The 21,202-nt window shown below is 37.9% G+C and overlaps 1 protein-coding gene across 1 annotated transcript; it reads left to right on the top strand.

The window, feature by feature from the left end:
* The first annotated feature begins 927 nt into the window (after nucleotides 1-927).
* Nucleotides 928-20,506, top strand: mfap5 (microfibril associated protein 5). The gene is made up of 7 exons (XM_056475770.1): nucleotides 928-1,006; nucleotides 5,055-5,138; nucleotides 5,254-5,283; nucleotides 5,828-5,866; nucleotides 5,962-6,049; nucleotides 10,428-10,501; nucleotides 19,117-20,506. Exons 2-7 carry the CDS (start codon nucleotides 5,093-5,095, stop codon nucleotides 19,218-19,220), a joined length of 381 nt encoding a protein of 126 aa, XP_056331745.1. The 5' UTR covers nucleotides 928-1,006; nucleotides 5,055-5,092; the 3' UTR covers nucleotides 19,221-20,506.
* Nucleotides 20,507-21,202: the final 696 nt, after the last annotated feature.

Raw genomic sequence — 21,202 nt, 5'->3', positions numbered from 1 at the left:
CAGTAATTTAATTCGTGCTCCAATATTTAAAGAAATGCTAAGCAACTTTAATTTTTATCTTTAATTTATTCATATTAAGATTTAAAACAAATATAAGTATAATATATGTAACTTTGCTGTTCATATTGTTTCGCACATCACTTTGTTTAAGGGGATACAGGTTTAAAGGATGGATCAGCGTAATTACAAATATAATTACATTTAGATTATTTTAGAATATAAGTATGGTATAAAAACCTGTGTGTACATTATAAGTGTACCAAATGATTAATTGAAATGTAAATAGGCCTATGTAGTAATTAAGGCCACTTAAAACTGAATAAGTGTGGGGAAGCACAGTGGCTTATTGGTTTGCACTGTTGCCTCACAGCAAGAAAGTTGCTGGTTCGAGTCCCGGCTGGACCAGTTGGCATTTCTGTGTGAAGTTTGTGGCATTTCTCGCGTTGGTTTCCTCCGGGTGCTCCGGTTTCACCCATAGTCCAAAGACATGCAGTATAAGTGAATTGGATAAACTTAATTGGCCATACTATATGAGTGTGTGTGTGTGAATGTGAGAGTATATGGGTGTTTCCCAGTACTAGGCTGTGGCTGGAAGGGCATTCGCTGTGTAAAACATATGCTGAAATAGTTGGTGGTTGATTCTTCTTTAGTGACAGAATAATAAATAAGTGACTAAGCCGAGGGAAAATGAATGATTAAAATAAGTGGGATTTTGTATTTTTTTACAAAATCTACAAACATTCAGGGTGAGTGAAGCCCTCTGATCTGTGACCTTTCCTAACCTGTGTAAATACGATATGATCAACTCACAAATACACCAAACGATGTATTTGTTTTATACACACAACTCAAAAAATAGGATAAAATGGGAGAGCGAATGAGCAATAGAGAAAGGGAGTGAGATAGAGACAGGCGGAGGGATGTTGAGGGGAGGGAAGAGAAAGGGAGGGGAAAAGTAAAAGCCGAAGGATTCTGAAAACACAAAGAGCAGCAGGATTGGAAATTTGTAAGTATTATTAAAACCAATTCTTTTGAGATTATTACATCATTACAATCTCCATCTAACACATCATCTAGTCATTGCTGCTGACAGGCACACACTAAAAATTAAGACGACTAAAAAACATCAAAATTAGCCTTGAAACAACTGCAAAAATACACATTTTTATATGAAAAAGAATGCTAAATGCGAGTTATACATACACTCTGTAGTTGAGTTGTCAGTTTATGAATATGTAACGGATGCCTCAGGCAAAACTATGGACCAAGGGAATTCATAGGGTTGCATATATGTTTATGAGTGTTTGTGAATTCATGCATCTGTGTATGTGAGTTTGTTGAATCCACAGGGAGGGGTGGGAAAGCACATTCTTTAGAGTGAGATCATGTCTTGGACACAGAAAAATACAGGATTAAAGGAGAAGACTCGGGGAGAGAGAAGGAATCAGACAAATCTGGATGGATGGAACAGCTGTAACTGATATCTTTAATGAGTGATTGTGACATCAATGAATGAGAATTTGCATGAGTCAGAGACAAATGGAAATGTAGATTTTCTACATTCTGCGGTTGTGCTTTCTTATACGCTTGTCTTGCAGACTTAATTCGTTGCATCCAGGTGTTTCGAGGATTTCTATAAATGGATACATTTTGGAAGGCAGTGAAAACTGGACTCATGACTCCAATCAGACTCAAACAAGGCTCTTTTTGGACTTTCTGTTAAAAATCCTACAAAAATATTAAGCAACAACTAGAGGTGCACTGTAAAACCCAGCAGTCAACGTTATCAAATGAAATGAGTGTAGTGAACTCAAAATTTACTGAAAGTTAATTCTACTCATTTGAAAAGAGTTTTGAACTCAGTGTTGAAGGTAACCAGTTAATTAAATACTTCATTACTTCAACTTAAATGGAGTAAGTTCACAGTACTCATTAGGATTAGTTTTTGAACTTAAATGGTTTGTTGCAATCGGTTTCCTCAAATGATTTGTGTTATCTTAACTTATTGTGTTTTACAGTGTAAAGTAACAAATTACAAATACTTAAACTACTGTCATTGGGTAATTTTTTGTCAGGAATTGTAATATGCTAAGTAGTTTTAAAAATGTATACTTTTACTTCCCCTTGAGTTCATTTTTCGTGCTGTATCGGGGCTTTAACTCCACTGTTTACCTTCTACCTGCAGTCATTACTTTATTTCTTTCTTGTCTCTGGTCATTGGCTAAAGTAGAAAAATCAGCCCTTCGATTCCTGTCCAATCAAATCACACATAGTAAGTAAATCTTTATAAATGCACCCTTTGGAAGACATAAAAATGTACAAGAAGATGTCCAAAATCTTTACACGCAATGACTCAGCGACTGTTTATAGACTGCATGTCACTGATGAGAAAATGAAGGATGTGGACTGTATGATGACTGAAATCACCAAACAGCCTTAAACAATCACTAAATGGAATGAAGGAACAATGGAAGGAATGACCGAATGAAGGAAGGACTGAACGAGGAATGAAGAATGGACCGAATGAAGGAAGGAAAGAGCCAACTAATGAAGGTAGGAAGAATTCAAGGAAGAACTGGACAAACGAAGGAAGGAACGAACAAATGAATGAATGAACAAAGGACCTAATCAAAGAATGAACGAACAAATGAATGAGTGAACGAATGAAGGGAGGAACGAAGGAAGGAACAAATGAATGAAGGAAAAAAACAAACAAACAAATGAATGAAGGAAGGACAGAACGAACAAACAATGGAAGGAAGGAAAACAGGAATATAACTAAATGCACTACAGAATGTTACGTTTACACATCCTTTCACAAACTGCATGTACCCGGATCAACTTTTTACAGTGTAATACTCATACTCACTACTCTTGAGTACTTTTTAAAGGGCAAATTTTTACTCAGATTTTGAGTAATATTTACAACAGATACTTTTACTCTTCTTGCACTACATTTTTGGGCAAGTAATGGAACTTTTATTTGAGAATGATTTTTCAGTACTCTTTCCACCACTGGCAACAACCTTTTACATAAGTTTTATTTGCACATTATTATAACATTAGAGATAATATTAAAATGCATAGATTTTCATGTCACAATCTGCCTCATTTTAGCAATTACAACCGTCCTTTTCAACATCTTCATATTCAATTTTCTGATAGCTCACAGCTAATACAACAGATCCACTATCAAGACAGTGGCAGCTACATTTGGTTGCATACAGTAGTCATTTAATTTGGTTTAGTTTTATTGAATGTTTAATGCATCTTCAAACAGACAAAGGGATGACCAAATTGAGGATAATAAAACTATATAACTAACTATAAAATCCAAAATAAAATTAGGTTTCTCAATATAACAGTCATTCAAGCCATTTCGAGATTTGTTGATGATACTCTTTTGTTTTATTCAAATAAAAACAAAAGTAAATTAACAAAAATGACATCATCCAGTGTATCCGCGGGGACTTAAAATGTCTTAAATTCCAAAAACTAAATTTTAGGTCTTAAAAAAATCTTAAATTGACTGAAATATTTGTCTTGTAGGTCTAAAATTATTTCAAACAGGTCTTAATTTTCCTTTATGTAAACCTACTCGATCCAACACATCCAATCACCAACAAATATATCTGAATAAAACTTAGAACAATCGGTTGTACATACGTTTAGTTTTTAAAGTGTTTTTTTTTTATGTTGTTAATTATGTTTACATAGGGTCTGCTTACTTTGCCACATTATTTAAAATATGAGGCTAAGAAATAACTATTTAGAATTAGTTTTTTGATAGGGCAAGTAAATTTTTTTCTTTAAGGGTCATTCAAAAATCTTTAGCGTTTAACCCTACAAAAGTCTAAAATTTCATTCCTCGTGGTCTTAAAAAGGTCTTAAAAAGTCTTAAATTTGACTTTGTGAAATTAGCAGAAACCCTGTCATCAATATAATTAGAAACCTTGATCAATAAAGGGTTTATTGCACTGGAATAATTCCAAATTAAATGATTGTTGTGCAGGAAAAGTAGTCTTACACTGCTACATACATTGGGTTACAAGTGACTCTATAAATATTTTTATTTTTTTCAAAAAAAATATAGAATACAGACAGTAATACTCAATAATACTTAATACTTTTTTTTGTTACATTATTTATAATGATTAGACTGAATACTGAGAAGGTTAAGGGCAAAACTTTATAATATGAAGGAATAGTGAATGAACCCAGCAGACACGTCAGAAGACGTTAATATTAGGTTAGATTTAGGTCATGACGTCAGGTGACCAAAATTCAATGTCTAGCCAGCGTCTAAGGACAACATTTTTTGACGTCTATAACAATGTAAAATAACGTTGATATTTGGTTAATTTTAGGTTACGTTGGAAATTGACCAAAATCCAACGTCTGATAGATGACATAGAGGTAATGTCCACATAACGTCAAGGTGTAACAATATTAGATGTTGATATTTGGTTGATTTTAGGTTGGTCATTGGACATTGATGTTGGCCTGACGTTGGGGTCTGACATCAACCCAATTTTCATTTCTAAACAAAATCCACCATCCCCACAACATTGGGGTACAACATCAATATGACGTCATGTTGACGTCCTGTGCCTGCAGGGAAGTCCGGGATTGCTAAAGACCAAAGCTATACATTTATGTTAGCAGTATATTCAGCCAAAAAGATTTACTTACTATTTACTCACAAATGGTTCCAAACATTTATAAGTTTCTTTATGCGCTGGACCTGGATACCGATAAATGAAAAACAAATACTATAGAAGTCAAATTTCTTCAGAATATCTTTTTTTTGTGTTCAACAAAAGAAAGGAAGTCAAAAAATGTTCAGTTTTACGTGAACCATCTCTTTAATATCATGTTTTTAGCATCAACTTAGCATGTCTGATATCTTTAGGATTATTTTACAATAGACACTATGAAAATTCTGTTTTCTATCCTAGGAATAAACAGCCATACAACCATTTTTTGGAATGCACTGAAAGCTATTTCAGGGTTGTTATAATCAACATGCTCATAACCTTTCTTGTTCTCTCTAGCCCCGAGCTGTGATCGAACCCTGTGAAGACCCTAAAAGATGGGCAGCTCTCCAGTCTCTGTGCTGCTATGCTGTTGTTTCTTTAGTAAGTCCATTAAAAACAACAAAACAGAAGCCTGTTCATTTAATTAATATGAATGAATGGTTCCTTTTGAATGCTCAGTCAAAAAAACATCTCTGCTTTTCTTTTTTTCTCACAGTACTTGTTACGGTCCAGGCACAACAGATTGGTAACTAGTTAAAACGTTGTTAAAATCATTGTATGAACATGTGTGTGTTTAAATATATGGAGAAACCATTAATGTCTTTTATATATAAAAACAGGTTTTGAAGGAGTGATTTGGTGTGTTGGTTTCAAAGCTGCAAGCTGTCATGTCCATTTATTCCAATTAATTAAGAATTGTATTAGCACATAATAAATAAATAAATAAGGTGATGCGGTGGCGCAGTTAATGACTTTCTGTTCATCGGATATAAGGCATGGATATACATTGCAATCGTAATTTTCGAATGTATTACATCGCTTTGTAATCGTTTATTATTACCATTTGTTGAGTCTCCGCATACAGTTTGATAGAGCGATTAGACCCAGAAACTGCTTTGCGCAACGTCACACTTAACAAGCCGTTGGTCTTTTTAAAAAAGGTATTATTTTTAATCAGTTTAAAATCTCCTTGTTGTGACAGCTCACTCTATTCACCAGAGTAAAAAAGCATGATAACTAGACTTAGTTACATGTTTTTAGTTTGCTGTGTTTTTCTTTTTTCTCGCCAGAAATAGATGACATTGACGCCACTGTTTTGCCTCCGCCAGGTGAGTGTGTATTTATAGTGTGTGTGAACACATGATTTGTGTGAATAAATTGTGTGATTTGTGTGAATGATTTGTGTCTTGTTTCTGTCGTACAGACTGCAGAGAGGAAACTTACCCCTGCACTAGGATGTACTCGGTTCATCGACCTATAAAGAGATGCATCCATTCGCTCTGTCTCTACAGGTGCCTACAACACTCAAAGACACATGCATACACATCTTTTATAGGGACTTCCAATAGACATAATTTTTTTAATACTGTACAGACTGTATTTTTTATCCCCCTATCCAAATGAGGGACCAAAGAATGTCTCTACAAGGTCAAAATTTACTCGTATGTCTATACTTTTGGCGACATTTGGTCCCCACAATGTATACCCACAAGGAATACAAGGTACACAGACACACACAAACAATGCACATTTTGCTTCTCCAAATAAAGCTGGGTTATAAAAAACACTTTAATGAAACTGGTTTGAATAATAGCACACATTATATCAAGTTATCTCTAAAAATTATGTTTATATGTGTATTTAAGCACATATTATGTTCAAAAATGAACTTTAAGACTCCCACTACACATTCAGCTTGAACGTCAAATTTTCCTGCTTTTATCTTTTACTAAGTTAAATAAACATTTGTTAGAAAACATCTATTTGCTGTATTATTTCTAATTTAAATTAAAAAAAAAACATTTTGTGTGTCTCCCAATATGTTCCAGTCAACTCTGTTACATCAGTTATAAAAAGGTAAAACAATATGTAAAGCCCTAATAGAAAGCATATGATTTGCTCCAAGTGATGTCACTTCCTTTGGAGAGAAATGAGGGGGTAGGGAACTTGTAACCTTATTATGATAATTTCAAAGTTGAAACAAGCATTCCCTTGATTCTTCTTTTCCACAAAAAACTGGACAGATATTACAAAATACATATTAAATATATAAATAAGAAATACACCCTAATAAAGCAAAATACACCAATTTTAAAATATTACATAGATATTATCCATGCAATGATTTTATTAGTAAGTTTAAGGAAGGTTTTTCACCCTTGTGTTGTTTTTGTCAAATGGAACCGGAAACAATTCTTTCAATTTATTTTTCAGTTTCAGTTACAAAAAAGGGTTACTACTTACTCCTTACTACCTTACTACTTACTACCTTACTCCTTACTACTTTTTGAAGTGTTTTATAAATTTATCAACATAACTGATAAAATGGTTTTATTTATGGATTGCAACTCTGGATTATTGGAAATGGACAAAATAACAAAAATTCTTATTTTATTTAGAAAGTATCACATCCACAAAACAAAATGTATGCTTACTGTACCAAATTGTAAACTATTTTTCATTTATCTAAACATTTTTTATGATTCACTCACTTCTATACAGAGTAATACCAAAACTATTAAGATATCCCAACTGCTGAAAAAATACCTAATGTACATGATTAATTTTTGTTGTTAATTCCCTTGTATACTGTTTTATGTATAATTCTGTACTCCCCTGTTTAATCAATTTAAAAAAATAAAATAAAATAAAATGAAAAAAAATTCACAAAGTTTTGACACACTTTCCACACATGTCAATTTCATCACAGTCCACTTATATACAACTTGTTTGTTCTATTTTGATGAATTCTGACTCTGACTTCTGAATTTTACACTTTTACGATCAAATTCTTGTGCTCTGCAACACCTGCACATCACACTAACAACTCACATGTACCACAAACATGCATACTAAACAACATACTACACATGCGCAGTGGAAAAAGTAATTAAAAGTATATGACATACAAATCAACAAGAATTATATAACATTATATAACACAAAAATATAATTACTTTGAACAATAAACTATAAAATATGGCTCTGATACGAGACATTGAGGCATTTTATTTTTTCTTATTAGTTTAACAAAATGTTTAGGATACACCAATATTAGTTTCATTACTTGTCAACTAGGTTCTTGTGTTAATTCAGTGAATATCTCATTCACTATTTAAAACAAATAATATGATGAAATAAATCAACACAGACTCATCATAGATGCGTACCCCTGTCTACATTTCTGGAGAGCGCGAATTATGTAGCCAGAGCTACTTATGGCTGCATTTCATCTTCATAATGAATGCTACAGGGGGGTATGATACCGCAGATGGCTTCTGTTCCTGTTAGTGCTATCAGCTGACTGCTTATCTTCGTATGGACAGCCTTTGTGGTTTTACCAGTTTGCCCAGTAGCTTGCTATGTACAGTGATTGACTTGGTTATGCGTGGCTGAATTAACCACGATGACTATATTATAAAATAATAGATGCTTAATTAAATTTCTGTAATTTAACGTCTGTTATTTTACTGTAAAATTCTGTAATTTAACATCTGTTATTTTACTGTAAATTTCTGTAATTTAACGTCTGTTAATTTACTATAAATTTCTGCAATTTAACGACTGTTATTTTATGTTTTTTATGGCACCCTGCTGCCAGAAAAAAAAGCATAAAATACCAGATTTTTTTACAGTGCAGGTAAAACTAAAAATATATAAATAAACAGCAGGCTGAAAATGTGGTGAAATTGCATGGTTTTGATTGTTTTTCTTTTTACTAGATTGCTTTTGAAAACACTCAGTTAGGTTTAGGGACGAGGATGGGTGGGTCAGTCAGTCAGTCCATCGGTCGACAGTAAGTTGGCCTGGGGTGCGTTTCCATGAACCATTGTTAGTCAATTAAGATCGCAAGTTCTGTCATTACAAACATTGTTCGTTGATTTGGTGTTTCCCAAATCCATCGTTCCAACGAACATTCACAAACTGCATTGCAAACTTGTACACTTGCAACTACAACTCCAGAGCTGTAGATAGAGCATAGCATAGTTCCTGGCTGTGTTCTATTCCCAAGTTAAGTTAACACGTTTAACAAATTTATGTGGATTAAACATAAAAAATTAAGTTGTCTCAATGAAATCTCAAGAATTGTGTTGATTTAGCATATTTTAAATATGTAGTTTGAAGAAGCAAAAAAATATTTTTTTGAGTGTAGCATAGGTTAATGTTTTTAATTTATAGTTGAGATTTATTATTAAGAAATGTATCTGTAGTCTGCTATATATGACATGGGCCTGTTGGTTAGAACATTTCTGCAGTGGTTTGAATGTGTCAAAGGTGTAAAAGTAGACTTTTCTAAAAAATAAAATAAATAAGTAAACAATATCCTATGTAATAATAATAAAATTAATAATAATAATACAAATGAATAATAAATTATAATTTTAATAATTATTATTATTAAGTAGGATTTTTTTCATTTATTAATAATTTTTTATGTTCATATTTGAGACTAGAATATGTGTTAGCTTTTTGTTTATGTTTTATAATAGAATATAGAATATTCATAATATTGTAATGAAAACATAGGCCATATTTTAAATAATATGGAAAGTGAGTGCATGTTTTTACTATATAATTTGCACAAAAAAAAATTATGGGGATTTTCAGTTTTTTTTCTTTGAAGAAATTGTTACTTCCCCCAGTTTAGAGTATCATTATAGACATTTTAGGTTATAGCTAACGTGGTTCAAGTGATAGATCTGCGACAGAGAAACTATGGTTTAGGGAAACACTTGTCACTACATTTTTCTTTTCCCAAATGATGCATTGTGCTATGGTAGTTCAGTCGTAAGTTATGTTTTTGTTTGGGAAACGCACCCCTCATCGGCTGAAGTGTATATTGCGCCCTCTGGTGGATTTATGCAAGAAGAGGACGCGCGAGAGAAATTTGAGATCCTCAAAAAGCATACACAGCGACCTCTGGTGGATTTGCAAAAAAAAAAAAATGTAATCAGACATGTTTTCAGTTACGTATTTTGCTGTCCCCAGAAATGTAGACCTGGGTACGTATCCCTAATGAGCCTAGGATTAAATAAATAGTGTTATAGGCATGCGATGTGGAGCTAAAGCACAAAATGTTGAGAAATGTCAACTCTGTTATTGTCGACCCTGTTAGGGGTTTAAAATTGTTTATACAATAAGTTAAATAATAGTTTGTACAAGAAGCAAATGTTCCCTATCATATTTAAGCATTGTGCATTATTTTACAATAATAATGGATTCATAATAAATACATTATACATTTGTTTTATACCATTCCAGTTTAAGTAAAATTAATGGAAAATGCTTGAAATGTACCAGCAATCCCTGAATGAGTCACATACAAATACTCACAAACACATTCACGCACACACCCACGGTTTTATGAAGGAAACATTCTGCAGTTTAACATTTTCAAGATACTTCATTGTATGATTTATTATCTGTTTTGTCATGGAGTCACCACAAGGTCAGACATCACTGCTATTGCTTTACATACTTGTACGGTCCCCACAACATGATGAATACTAGGACCACACACACTTGCACGCACACACTCCCTTTTTTTCTCTCAATTTAGGCAAGCTGTTTTGTTTTCTCTATCTTGTTAACATTCTCCTCTGCTGAACACACACAGAGATTTGTGTTTGATATGATGCATGTGAAGTAAATGACATCTGTTTCCTCCAGTCTTCCTAGAGTCTATGTGATCAACAAGGAAATCTGTGTGAGGACTGTGTGCCTGCAAGACGAGATCCTGATGGGTAGGACACCCAACATCTAATTAAGAATCAAACTATAAAACCTCTCATATGTTATTTTCTTTTCAATGAATATGGGTGAAAATATCGTTTAGATTGGGCATAAGTGCTGAATATATTGTTGTCATATGGTTAATATTTCCTGAGAAATTATTAAAGGTGCTATATGTAAGTTTTTGACTTTTTAAAGCATAAAAATACCATAATATGTTTGCAGATATTTAAGAAACATGCTAAGTGAACATACTTGTTTATTTGAAAATCAATGATGAAGTCAGATATTCTGCTTTGAAAATGTCTGTTACGTGCCAGAACACTGTCTTTGCTTTGGTTCTTTAAACCTTCCCAATGCCACTTTAGTCAATTATATTTCAGCACCTGGGTTGCCTTGGTGAAAAACTGCGTTTTTGATTCATTCAGCCAGGAAGTTTCTCAAAGTGTGTGTCTGCAACCAAAATGCGACATATAATATAAATAATTATTATATAAATATTGTGAAAAGTAAACATTAGGTGAGCAGGTTACATTGTAAGCCTGTACCCTAACAGCACGCTACGTGATAAGATTTAGGGCCCTATCATACATCCGGCGCAAGGTGCGACGCAATTGTTGTTTGCTAGTTTCAGCTTGTCGCAAGAGTGGTTTTGACGTTAATAGCAAATGCATTTGCGCTCATATGTGCGCCCATAGGCGTTCTGGTCTAAAAAAGGAGGCGTGTTCTGGCACGTTGCTATTTTGAGGAACTTAAATAGACTGTTTAATAGACCAGATCAAATCAGGTCTATAGTCCAGCACAGAGCGCGTTAGTTGTGCGCCCCGCTGACACATTGCTTAATACACACAGGGTGTACAGCAATACGCAAATATCTTTAGAAATGAAAAAGAATTAAAATATTACACATTTCCCTATTCACGAGAGTGAAAGTAAATAATGAGGATTATGGTGTGGATGTTTAACTGTTTTCTCTCTAGTGAAGCTTTCAGTTTTTCAGCTTACAAAGTCCGCCATATAAATAGCAAATGCACCATGCCGCGACGCAACTGGCTCTTAAAGGAAATGGAAGATGACACTCTGATTGGTTTATTCTCAAAACACACCTATTGTTATGAAGCGGACAGGAGACAGAGGTAAGGAAACGTTAGGGTGTTTATTAAATGACAACAAGGAGCACATGAAGGATAGCCAGGAGGATCAGGAATGATGTTGGGGTCTTTTCCTCCGTGGCTGGGTAACAGGAATACACGAGGATGGACAGCACACACCAGATACAGCTGACAGAGGATGACACAGACTTGGAAGGACTGGAAGACAGGACGATTCGGGAGGACCAGGAAGACTAGGAGGAATACAAAGAGAACAGGTAAGTAAATCGTTTGTTTTAGCTGAGGATGACTACGCTGAGTGGTCGCTCAGTTGTCCGCTTTCGTCGAGACGAGCCCGGACAATGAGCGACTGGAGTGCTGTGCTTTTATCTGGTGCTCGTGAATGTGATGCAGCTGTGTGCTCATTAGAAGTCAGGTGATGGTGATCTTCGTGAGTGGGGGTCGTGAGAGCCTGACCAATCCATGACAGTACCCCCCTCCCCAGGGCCCGCTCCTGAGGGCCGACACCTCCGACGCCGTGGTGGTCTCCCTCTGCCTCTAGGCGCTGGGAACTCAGGGTGGCTCTCATGAAACTCCACCATGAGACTAGGATCGAGAATATCAGCTCTGGGAACCCATGTCCTTTCTTCGGGGCCGTACCCTTCCCAGTCCACCAGGTACTCCAACTGGCCACCACGACGTCGGGAACGCAAGATCTCCTTCACTGCGTAGACGGCTCCTTCTTCTAGGAGCAGTGGAGGAGGGGGTTCCTCTTCGTGGTCAGGCTCTGTGGAGGGAAGAACAGGATCGTGATAGGGTTTCAGGAGTGATACGTGGAATGTAGGGTGAATACGGTAGTGAGAGGGTAATTGTAGTCTGTAGGTGACGGGGTTAACCTGTTCCACGATGGTGAAGGGACCAACAAATCGGGGACTTAACTTGCGAGAGGGCAGTCGCATGCGTATGTCCCGGGTGGATAGCCACACCTTTTGTCCGGGTGTGTATCTGGGTTCTTCAGACCTTCTCCTATCGGCGGTTACCTTGCTTCGACGGACTGCCCTCTGCAGATGTTGATGAGCCTCGTCCCAGACTCTCTCGCTCTCCCGGAACCAGTGATCCACTGCGGGGACATCAGATGGTTCGCCATCCCAGGGAAAGAGCGGTGGTTGGAAGCCCAGGACGCACTGGAATGGCGTGAGTCCGGTGGAGGGTTGCCGCAGTGAATTTTGGGCATATTCTGCCCAGCCCAAATACTGGCTCCAGGAGTTCTGGTGACCACTGCAGAAGGTCCTCAGGAACCGTCCCACCTCCTGAATCTTCCTCTCTGTCTGCCCGTTGGTTTGGGGATGATATCCAGAAGAGAGGCTGACGGCCACACCTAGGAGCTTGAAGAAGGCTTTCCATAGACGTGAGATGAACTGTGGACCTCTGTCCGACACAATATCTTCTGGAATACCAAATGACCTGAAGACTTGATTAAAGATATTGTCGGCAGTTTCAAAGGCTGTGGGAAGACCTTTCAGAGGGATTAGTTTGACAAACTTTGAGAATCTATCTACTATGACTAGAATACAGGTATTACCTTCTGACGAAGGGAGGTCAGTGATAAAGTCCACTCCTAGGTGTGACCAGGGACGGTTCGGAATCGGCAAGGGATGGAGCTTTCCAGCGGGTAGATGACGTGGGCTCTTGGATTGGGCACAGTCCTTACAGCCCTGAACATATTGCCTCACATCCCTTGCCATGTTTGGCCACCAGAATCGTTGGGATACTAGCGAGAGAGTATTGTTGATCCCTGGATGTCCAGTGCCTAGCGAGGTATGTAAGGAGTGGATCAGATCTACCCGGTGTTCAGGTGGTATGAACTGCCGATGAGGAGGGCATCCCGGCGGAGCAGGGGCTTCCGGAGTGGCAACGACTGGAGGAGCGTTCCAGGTGATCGGACAAATGGAGATGTGTTCGGGAAGAATCTTCGTTGGGAGTTCTTCATGATCGTGATGCTCGTGTAAACGAGAGAGAGCGTCTGCTCTTAGATTCTTGGGTCCTGGACGATAGGAAATGGAGAAATCAAAACGTGAGAAGAAAAGTGACCATCTGGCTTGACGTGGACATAGTCTCTTGGCCTCTTTGATGTATTGGAGGTTTTTGTGATCTGTGATCACCTGGAACGGATGTTTGGCTCCCTCCAACCAGTGACGCCACTCCTCCAAGGCTAGCTTGATTGCTAGAAGCTCCCTGTCTCCTATGCTGTAATTCTGCTCCGCCGGGCTCAACTTCCGAGAGAAATAGGCACAGGGATGCAGTCGGGGCGGTGTATCATGATGTTGAGATAATACTGCCCCGACGCCGGTGGTGGATGCGTCCACTTCCACCACGAAAGGAAGATTTGGGTCAGGATGAGTCAGGAGTGGGGCCCTTGTGAACTCCTTCTTAAGAAGGCGGAAGGCTGCGGCTGCTTCTTTGGTCCACTCCAGTCCTTTGGGTTTACCCTTGAGGAGATTAGTGAGAGGTGATGTAATCCTGCTGTAGTCCTTGATAAACCGTCTATAAAAGTTAGCAAACCCAAGAAACCTCTGGAGCTCCTTAATGGAAGTGGGTTCTGACCAGGATAGAACAGCCTCAATTTTCTTCCCATCCATACGTATACCGGTTTGGTCAATGATGTATCCCAAGAAATGAATCGACTTCTGGTGGAATGAGCATTTCTCCGCTTTGAGGTAGAGGTGATGTTCTCTCAATGTGTGTAGGACCTCCGCAACGTGTTGGCGATGTTCGGCCTCACTCCGGGAGTAAATGAGGATGTCATCTATGTACACTATTACACAGTGGTGAAGAAACTCCCGGAGGACTTCATGAATGAAGTTTTGGAATACGGAGGGGGCGTTGACCAGACCGTAAGGCATGACCTCATATTCATAGTGGCCAGTAGGGGTCACGAATGCTGTCTTCCATTGGTCCCCCTCACGTATTCTTATCAGATTATACGCGCTGCGGAGGTCCAATTTAGTGAAGACTTTAGCTTCTCGGAGCTGTTCCAAAGCGGCTGGTACCAGAGGAAGGGGATATCGGTATTTTACTGTACCGTTATTTAGGACCCTGTAGTCGATGCATGGACGCAGCCCTCCGTCCTTCTTGGCCACAAAGAAGAAGCTTGAGGCGGCTGGTGATTTTGAGTGACGTATGTACCCCTGACTCAGAGCCTCCCTTATGTAATCTTCCATTGCCTGATTCTCTGGAAGCGAGAGCGGGTAGATCCTACCTCTTGGCAACTGGGCATCTGGAACTAGGTCGATCGCGCAGTCCCATGGCCGATGCGGCGGTAGCTGGGAAGCTCTCTTGGGGCAGAAGACATCATGAAAGGAGCTGTACTCCTTAGGAATGTGGATAGACTGCTTCTCAGGAGGGCTCTCGACCGATGTTGCAAACAAAGAAATGGGGTTCCGACCTTGAAGAGGGAGATTTGGAAAACAGGCAGGTGTACATCCAGATCCCCATTTCTTTATCTCTCCTGTGCCCCAAGAGATGATGGGATCGTGCTTCACCAGCCACGGGCGCCCTAGAATGATGTCCATATTTGCACCCTCCAGAACCAGAAATTGAATCCTCTCTTGATGTAACAACCCCACTTGAAGAAGGATGTCTTCGCATTGTCGATGGATACGGGTCGAAGATCGAGTGCACTGGGTTATCGGTTGTATCTGGTATATATGCGAGGACGCCTCAGTACGGAGGTGGAGTTGACGACAGAGGGATTGGGAGATGAAGTTCCCTGCTGACCCGGAGTCGATGAGGGCTGTGACAAGGAGAGAAATAGAGGCAGTAGTTATTTGTACGGTGGTAGTAAGTGGTTTACATTGTTCAATATTCGTACTGAATACACTCACTGAAGTCCGAATGGGACGAAGGGGACACTCCATACGGGTGTGTCCACTGACACCGCAGTATAGACACAGACCCCGGGTCAGCCTCCTCTGTCGTTCCGCTGATGTCAGTCTTCCAGACTCTATTATCATGGGTTCTGGTTCTGGAGAGGCTGTTGACTCAGGCGATTGGAGGAGTGCAGACGAGGGGGTGATGGTGTCCTGTTGATAGGAACGGAGACGATCGGAACATCGGAGAGAATGTTGGATGAATCTCTCCAGACCCATTGTATCATCTAATGTGGCCAGTTGGATTCGGAGAGTGGGTTCCAAGCCGAGCCGGTACGTGGTCAACAACGATCTCTCATTCCATCCACTTGCAGCTGCTAGAGTGCGAAACCGGAGAGCATATTCCTGTGTAGATAGAGTACCTTGCTTTAGATGATACAGCTGCTCTCCAGCGGCTACTTCCCCATCAGAACGTCCAAACGCCTCTTTGAAATACTCCGTGAAGGTAGTGATGGAATTCATGACCGGCCCGGCTTGGTTCCAGATCGTCTCAGCCCATTTAAGTGCAGGTCCAGAGAGTAGAGATACGATGTAGGCGATCTTCGACTTATCTGTGGGATATAGAGAAGGTTGCATTTCGAATATGAGGGAACATTGTAACAGAAAACCATTGCACTCCCCCGCTCCGCCTGAGTAGGGCGCTGGTCGGGCCATGGGACTGGAAGGAAGGGCCGAAGAAGAAACTGTGGAGGCGGAAGTGCTCGGTGCTGGTGGTGCGTTGGAAAGTGGAGCTGGTGGCTGTAGAATCCGCTTCAACTGGTCCACCAGCTCTTGAAGGTGATCGGGGGTGCTCATGTTGTCGTCGTTATGGGTCCGGGCTTCTGTTATGAAGCGGACAGGAGACAGAGGTAAGGAAACGTTAGGGTGTTTATTAAATGACAACAAGGAGCACATGAAGGATAGCCAGGAGGATCAGGAATGATGTTGGGGTCTTTTCCTCCGTGGCTGGGTAACAGGAATACACGAGGATGGACAGCACACACCAGATACAGCTGACAGAGGATGACACAGACTTGGAAGGACTGGAAGACAGGACGATTCGGGAGGACCAGGAAGACTAGGAGGAATACAAAGAGAACAGGTAAGTAAATCGTTTGTTTTAGCTGAGGATGACTACGCTGAGTGGTCGCTCAGTTGTCCGCTTTCGTCGAGACGAGCCCGGACAATGAGCGACTGGAGTGCTGTGCTTTTATCTGGTGCTCGTGAATGTGATGCAGCTGTGTGCTCATTAGAAGTCAGGTGATGGTGATCTTCGTGAGTGGGGGTCGTGAGAGCCTGACCAATCCATGACACCTATAACTCATTAAGAGAATAAGCTCAACCCTGTAAGACCATGCGCCACGGCGCAAAGCAGATTTTTCCATCCTTAAAATAGCAAAAGTGGATTCTGACACGCCCTTAATGCTTTTGCACTCTGCGATTGCACCAGACGAAACACAACAGAAATTTAAAACTGCCATTTAGAAGCACAGAATATGAACTCAAAAAATAATAAGGTTTACAATCTAATTATTAAAGGTTAATTTTATTTTAGATCTGAGGTGAGCTATCTGCTGCTGCTTTCAGTTGTATGGCAATAAATGTGATGTAAAACACATTGTTAGCATTTAACACTGAGGCACATGAGGTGATCATTGTCAGTTTATCCTGTTGTTTAGCTGCAAGAAATAGAAGCCTTTACTAAAATGTCTATTTTAGGTGTTGGTAAGAACAAAAACTCCTTTTAGTATGTACATATTCCTTCTATCGCGTGTCGTTGATTTTTATGTAGAACACGATTTAAATCAGCCTTTAGGCTTGATAGTCAAACTCGCTCCTGTTGGTGCTCAATCTGGCAACCTGCGCTTGGGTTTGTTTTGATCTAGGAATGCAATACCTAGTTAAACCACTGGGTGTCAAAACTTACATACTGCACCTTTAAGAGACAGAATATTAAAACTTTTAAAAGGATCTCTTTTTTCCTGTTACATCAGACAAGGCAATGAAGAGGAAATAAGATTTTAGTAACAAGTAAAATACAAAATTGTTCAGATATAAGGCTGTTGATTTAACACAATAATTTCATGAATTAGTTCTAAGGAAAAATAATGTGTTAAGTAATACTACAATGCAATTAATGCATACTGTTTTATTAATGCAATTTAATAATGGAATTAAGGCACACAGCCCAAGTCCCAGACCTGATCAGTCCTCTTGCATTTGATTGCATTGGAAGTTTATTAATGATGAAAATATTGAAGAATATGGTAATAAAAAATAATAAAAAAAAATACTGAAGGTGAACAGTTCAATCAACTCAAATTTAATAAATTGGGGTAAGAATTACCCACATGATGGTTTTTGTCTTATATTTGTATCATATGATATTGTTAAACAATATCACAAGTAAAAATATCACATGAGTACTGTTTTATTTATTTTAAACACAGTACTGTGTTTTTTGTCAGTTTTGCCAATGAAAAAGAATTCATTGCTAAATAAAATTAGTAGGTTGAACGAATCAAATAAATAACTGAATCAATAACTAAAGCATTAGACATTTACTGCCACTTATACTGGCTGGTTCAGTTTGTTTTTTTTAGTTATTAGTGTGCGCAAGCCCTAAGGGCCATTATACAGCAATTACAAACAGAAAAAATGTATGTGATTTGTTTTGTTTGTTTACACTACAGCAGCATTTTGGGGCATTTTGATTTATTGTATTGAGGTATTACATGTTCAGTCTATACTATGGTGGCTGAGAGAGCTTAACATGCTGCAATTTAAGAAAACACATGCAATTACAAAAAACACCAGCAAATTGTGAAAAGATCTTTATCCGTTTGACAGCACAGGTGATGCATACTGTCACAATGGAAACACATTTTTAGAAGACGCACTGCATTTTCGCAAATAATTAATAAAAAAGTGCTGCATTTTCTCACAACGTAAACATTTGACGAAAACGTGCTGCATTTTCTCACAATGCAAAAAAAACGGAACACAATATAAATGTTTCAAAGGGGACAGAAAAATGTGACGGACGCTGCTGTGCTATGACTTTTGCTCGGTGAAGTTGTAAGTAATCTTTGTTTTTTTTTGTTTGTTAATTTTAACATACCGATTCCTGTTACTTTAGCATTTATTAGCCTAAATAACCATAACCTAAATAGTGAGGTCTGTCACATTTTAGGGTCTCCTTGAAACATTTCTGTTGTGTGAGAAAATGCAACATGTTTTCGTTAAATGTTTGCATTGTGAGAAAATTCAGCATATTTTATTAATTGTTTGCTTTGTGTCAAAATGCAAAAAAAATACGTTTTTTTTTTATATATGTGTGTTTGTGTTGTGAGGATTTGCAGCATGTGTGCTCTCAAACAGATAAAGATATTTTCTCAATTTGCTGGCGTTTTTTGTAATTGCTTGTGTTTTCTTAAATTGCAGCACGTTAAGCTCTCTCAGCCACTTTATTATAGCCATTTGTGAGTACCTCACAACCTAAACAACAAAAGCGGACAATAGAACTGCATGAAAACAAGCATGCAGTGTTTATTTGAAAAGCAACATCGCCAACTACTGGCGAGTACAACTCAACTTTTTGCTAATCTAATCTCTTTCTCACTTCAGCTGAAATCTGTAGGGAGAAATCAGGTTGGCCGAAACGCCAAAAGAGGACAACTAGGAGACGCTGTCATCGTGGCAACCCAAAAACATGGGCAAACAAAGCTTAAAGTGAGATGGAAGGCAAGGCCAGCTTCCAGCAACAAAAACAACTATAAATCTGCAAACTGAATCTCAAACTTTAAACTAGCATGTTCGAAAACTAGTGGTTCGAAATTACTGTTCTCGTTATAATTTGGTACTTTTTATCATTTAGGGGAGCACGGGGCACAAAGTAACTCAGGGTAAAATGTAACATGGAGTTTTAAGGTATTTGCTTAGGGTTAACCATGGCATGCTTCCGAGGTTTTCACCACCGTGTCGGCAGATGCCTTCCTACCAATTATTGTAAAAGTTCGGCGAAATTTGGATGAGAAACACAGGAGAAATCATTTTTGCAGCGTAAAAATATTTTTTATTATACTCTATATTTTTTATTTTTAAAAAAATCTGTGAAAGTATGAACGAAAAAATCTTATATTGTTGTAATTACCGTTTTCTAGGCTAAAAAATGGAACCATTTTGAAAAGTGTAAAAACACACAGTGACTGCAAGCCAGTTTTCAGGAAAACACAATAGGCCACACACTATTGGACACAAATAAACAAACAAAATAATGTTTGAATTTTGAGTTTAATGTTGAGAACTTTTTAAATTAAAAATGTTTTTTAATAGAAAATATTTTTTAATAGAAAAAAATACATTTTATTGTTAATAATGCAATTAAATGCGTTGTATAATAATGGATAATAATGCAAATAAATCCAAGTGTGTTTATCCAATAGATATATACATAAATAAACATTCTGTGCTATGTAGAATAAAAAGAAATTAGCTACTGAGGAAATACACAATTTAAAGTAAACTGAATTTAAATTAACTGTGTGAAATCTAACTAACCCTGTCTGTTACAAATTGCCCCACAGGTGGGGTAAATAGTAACATTTTTACTCCTGGCACTTTTGGCAATACTACACAGAAACCATTGGTCCGGCGGGCATACTTTCAGTGGTCATTTGTAGGAGAGGCTTGTGTGTTGCTGGAAAAAAAAATCTGATTTGTCTAACCCCATTACTTTGTTCATTATTTAGCCAAAACCAAAAAGTGTTACTTTGTGCCCCGCTCTCCACTAAAGCTTCGACTTGGAACTGAAATTAGCTCGCCAGAATTTGTCTGTTTTTACATATTATTTCACAAAATCACAAAGGGCATGAAAATGTACAGCTCTGGTCCTGAATGTTTAATTATAACCACTATGTGCTTTATATTCCTCTATTATACTGAATATGTCCACACCAACCACTGTAATTAAAAGTGCACAAAAGCAAATAAAAATGTCTATATTTTCACTCTGAAAGACCTTTTACAGTGTCCTATTGAAGTATCACATGCTTGAAGGGATAGTTCACCCCAAAATGAAAATTTACACACCATAACTAATTCTAAAGTGGTTTCATCACCTCGTCTGATGAACCCAAAAGAAGATCATTTGAAGAATGTTGGAAACTGGTAGTTACTTCTTAAGTAGTAAAAAAAATATTATTTAAGTCAATGACTACCATATTTAAATCTTATTTTTTGTTAATCAGAAGAAAGAAACTCAAATAAATTAGGAACAAGTGGTGTGTGAGTTTATGATGACTTTTGGGGGGAACCCAAAACCATATTTTACAGGTTAGGATGTTATTATTTACCTGTTATTATATATTCATATGCAGTAAAGCACAAGTGTGTTCAATGCATATAGCTTACAAATCTTCAGCACAACGACGAAACAACAATTTTACCTTTATTATCATGGGTTGTTACACAAATCAAACAGAAGAGGGAGACAGACATAAAAAGACAGTAGAAAACAACATGCTGAAAGTATGAACACAAGACCTATCTGGAAAACAACAGCTGTGATACACGTGTATCCTCTGAGTAAAACTGTTTTGAAAAGTCGAGATAAATAATAGAAATGATGTAATAATTTGATTAATGGTCTGTGGCTGGTGCCTGAAAATGTTTACTGATCTCATTGTAGTTGTGAGCATTTCTGAGACAGTAT

This window comes from Danio aesculapii, chromosome 16, assembly GCF_903798145.1.
Source record: "Danio aesculapii chromosome 16, fDanAes4.1, whole genome shotgun sequence".
NCBI classification, from domain to species: Eukaryota; Metazoa; Chordata; class Actinopteri; order Cypriniformes; family Danionidae; genus Danio; species Danio aesculapii.
The sequence above is the reverse complement of the archived record's forward strand: the minus strand, read 5'-3'. Positions and strand labels throughout refer to the sequence as shown.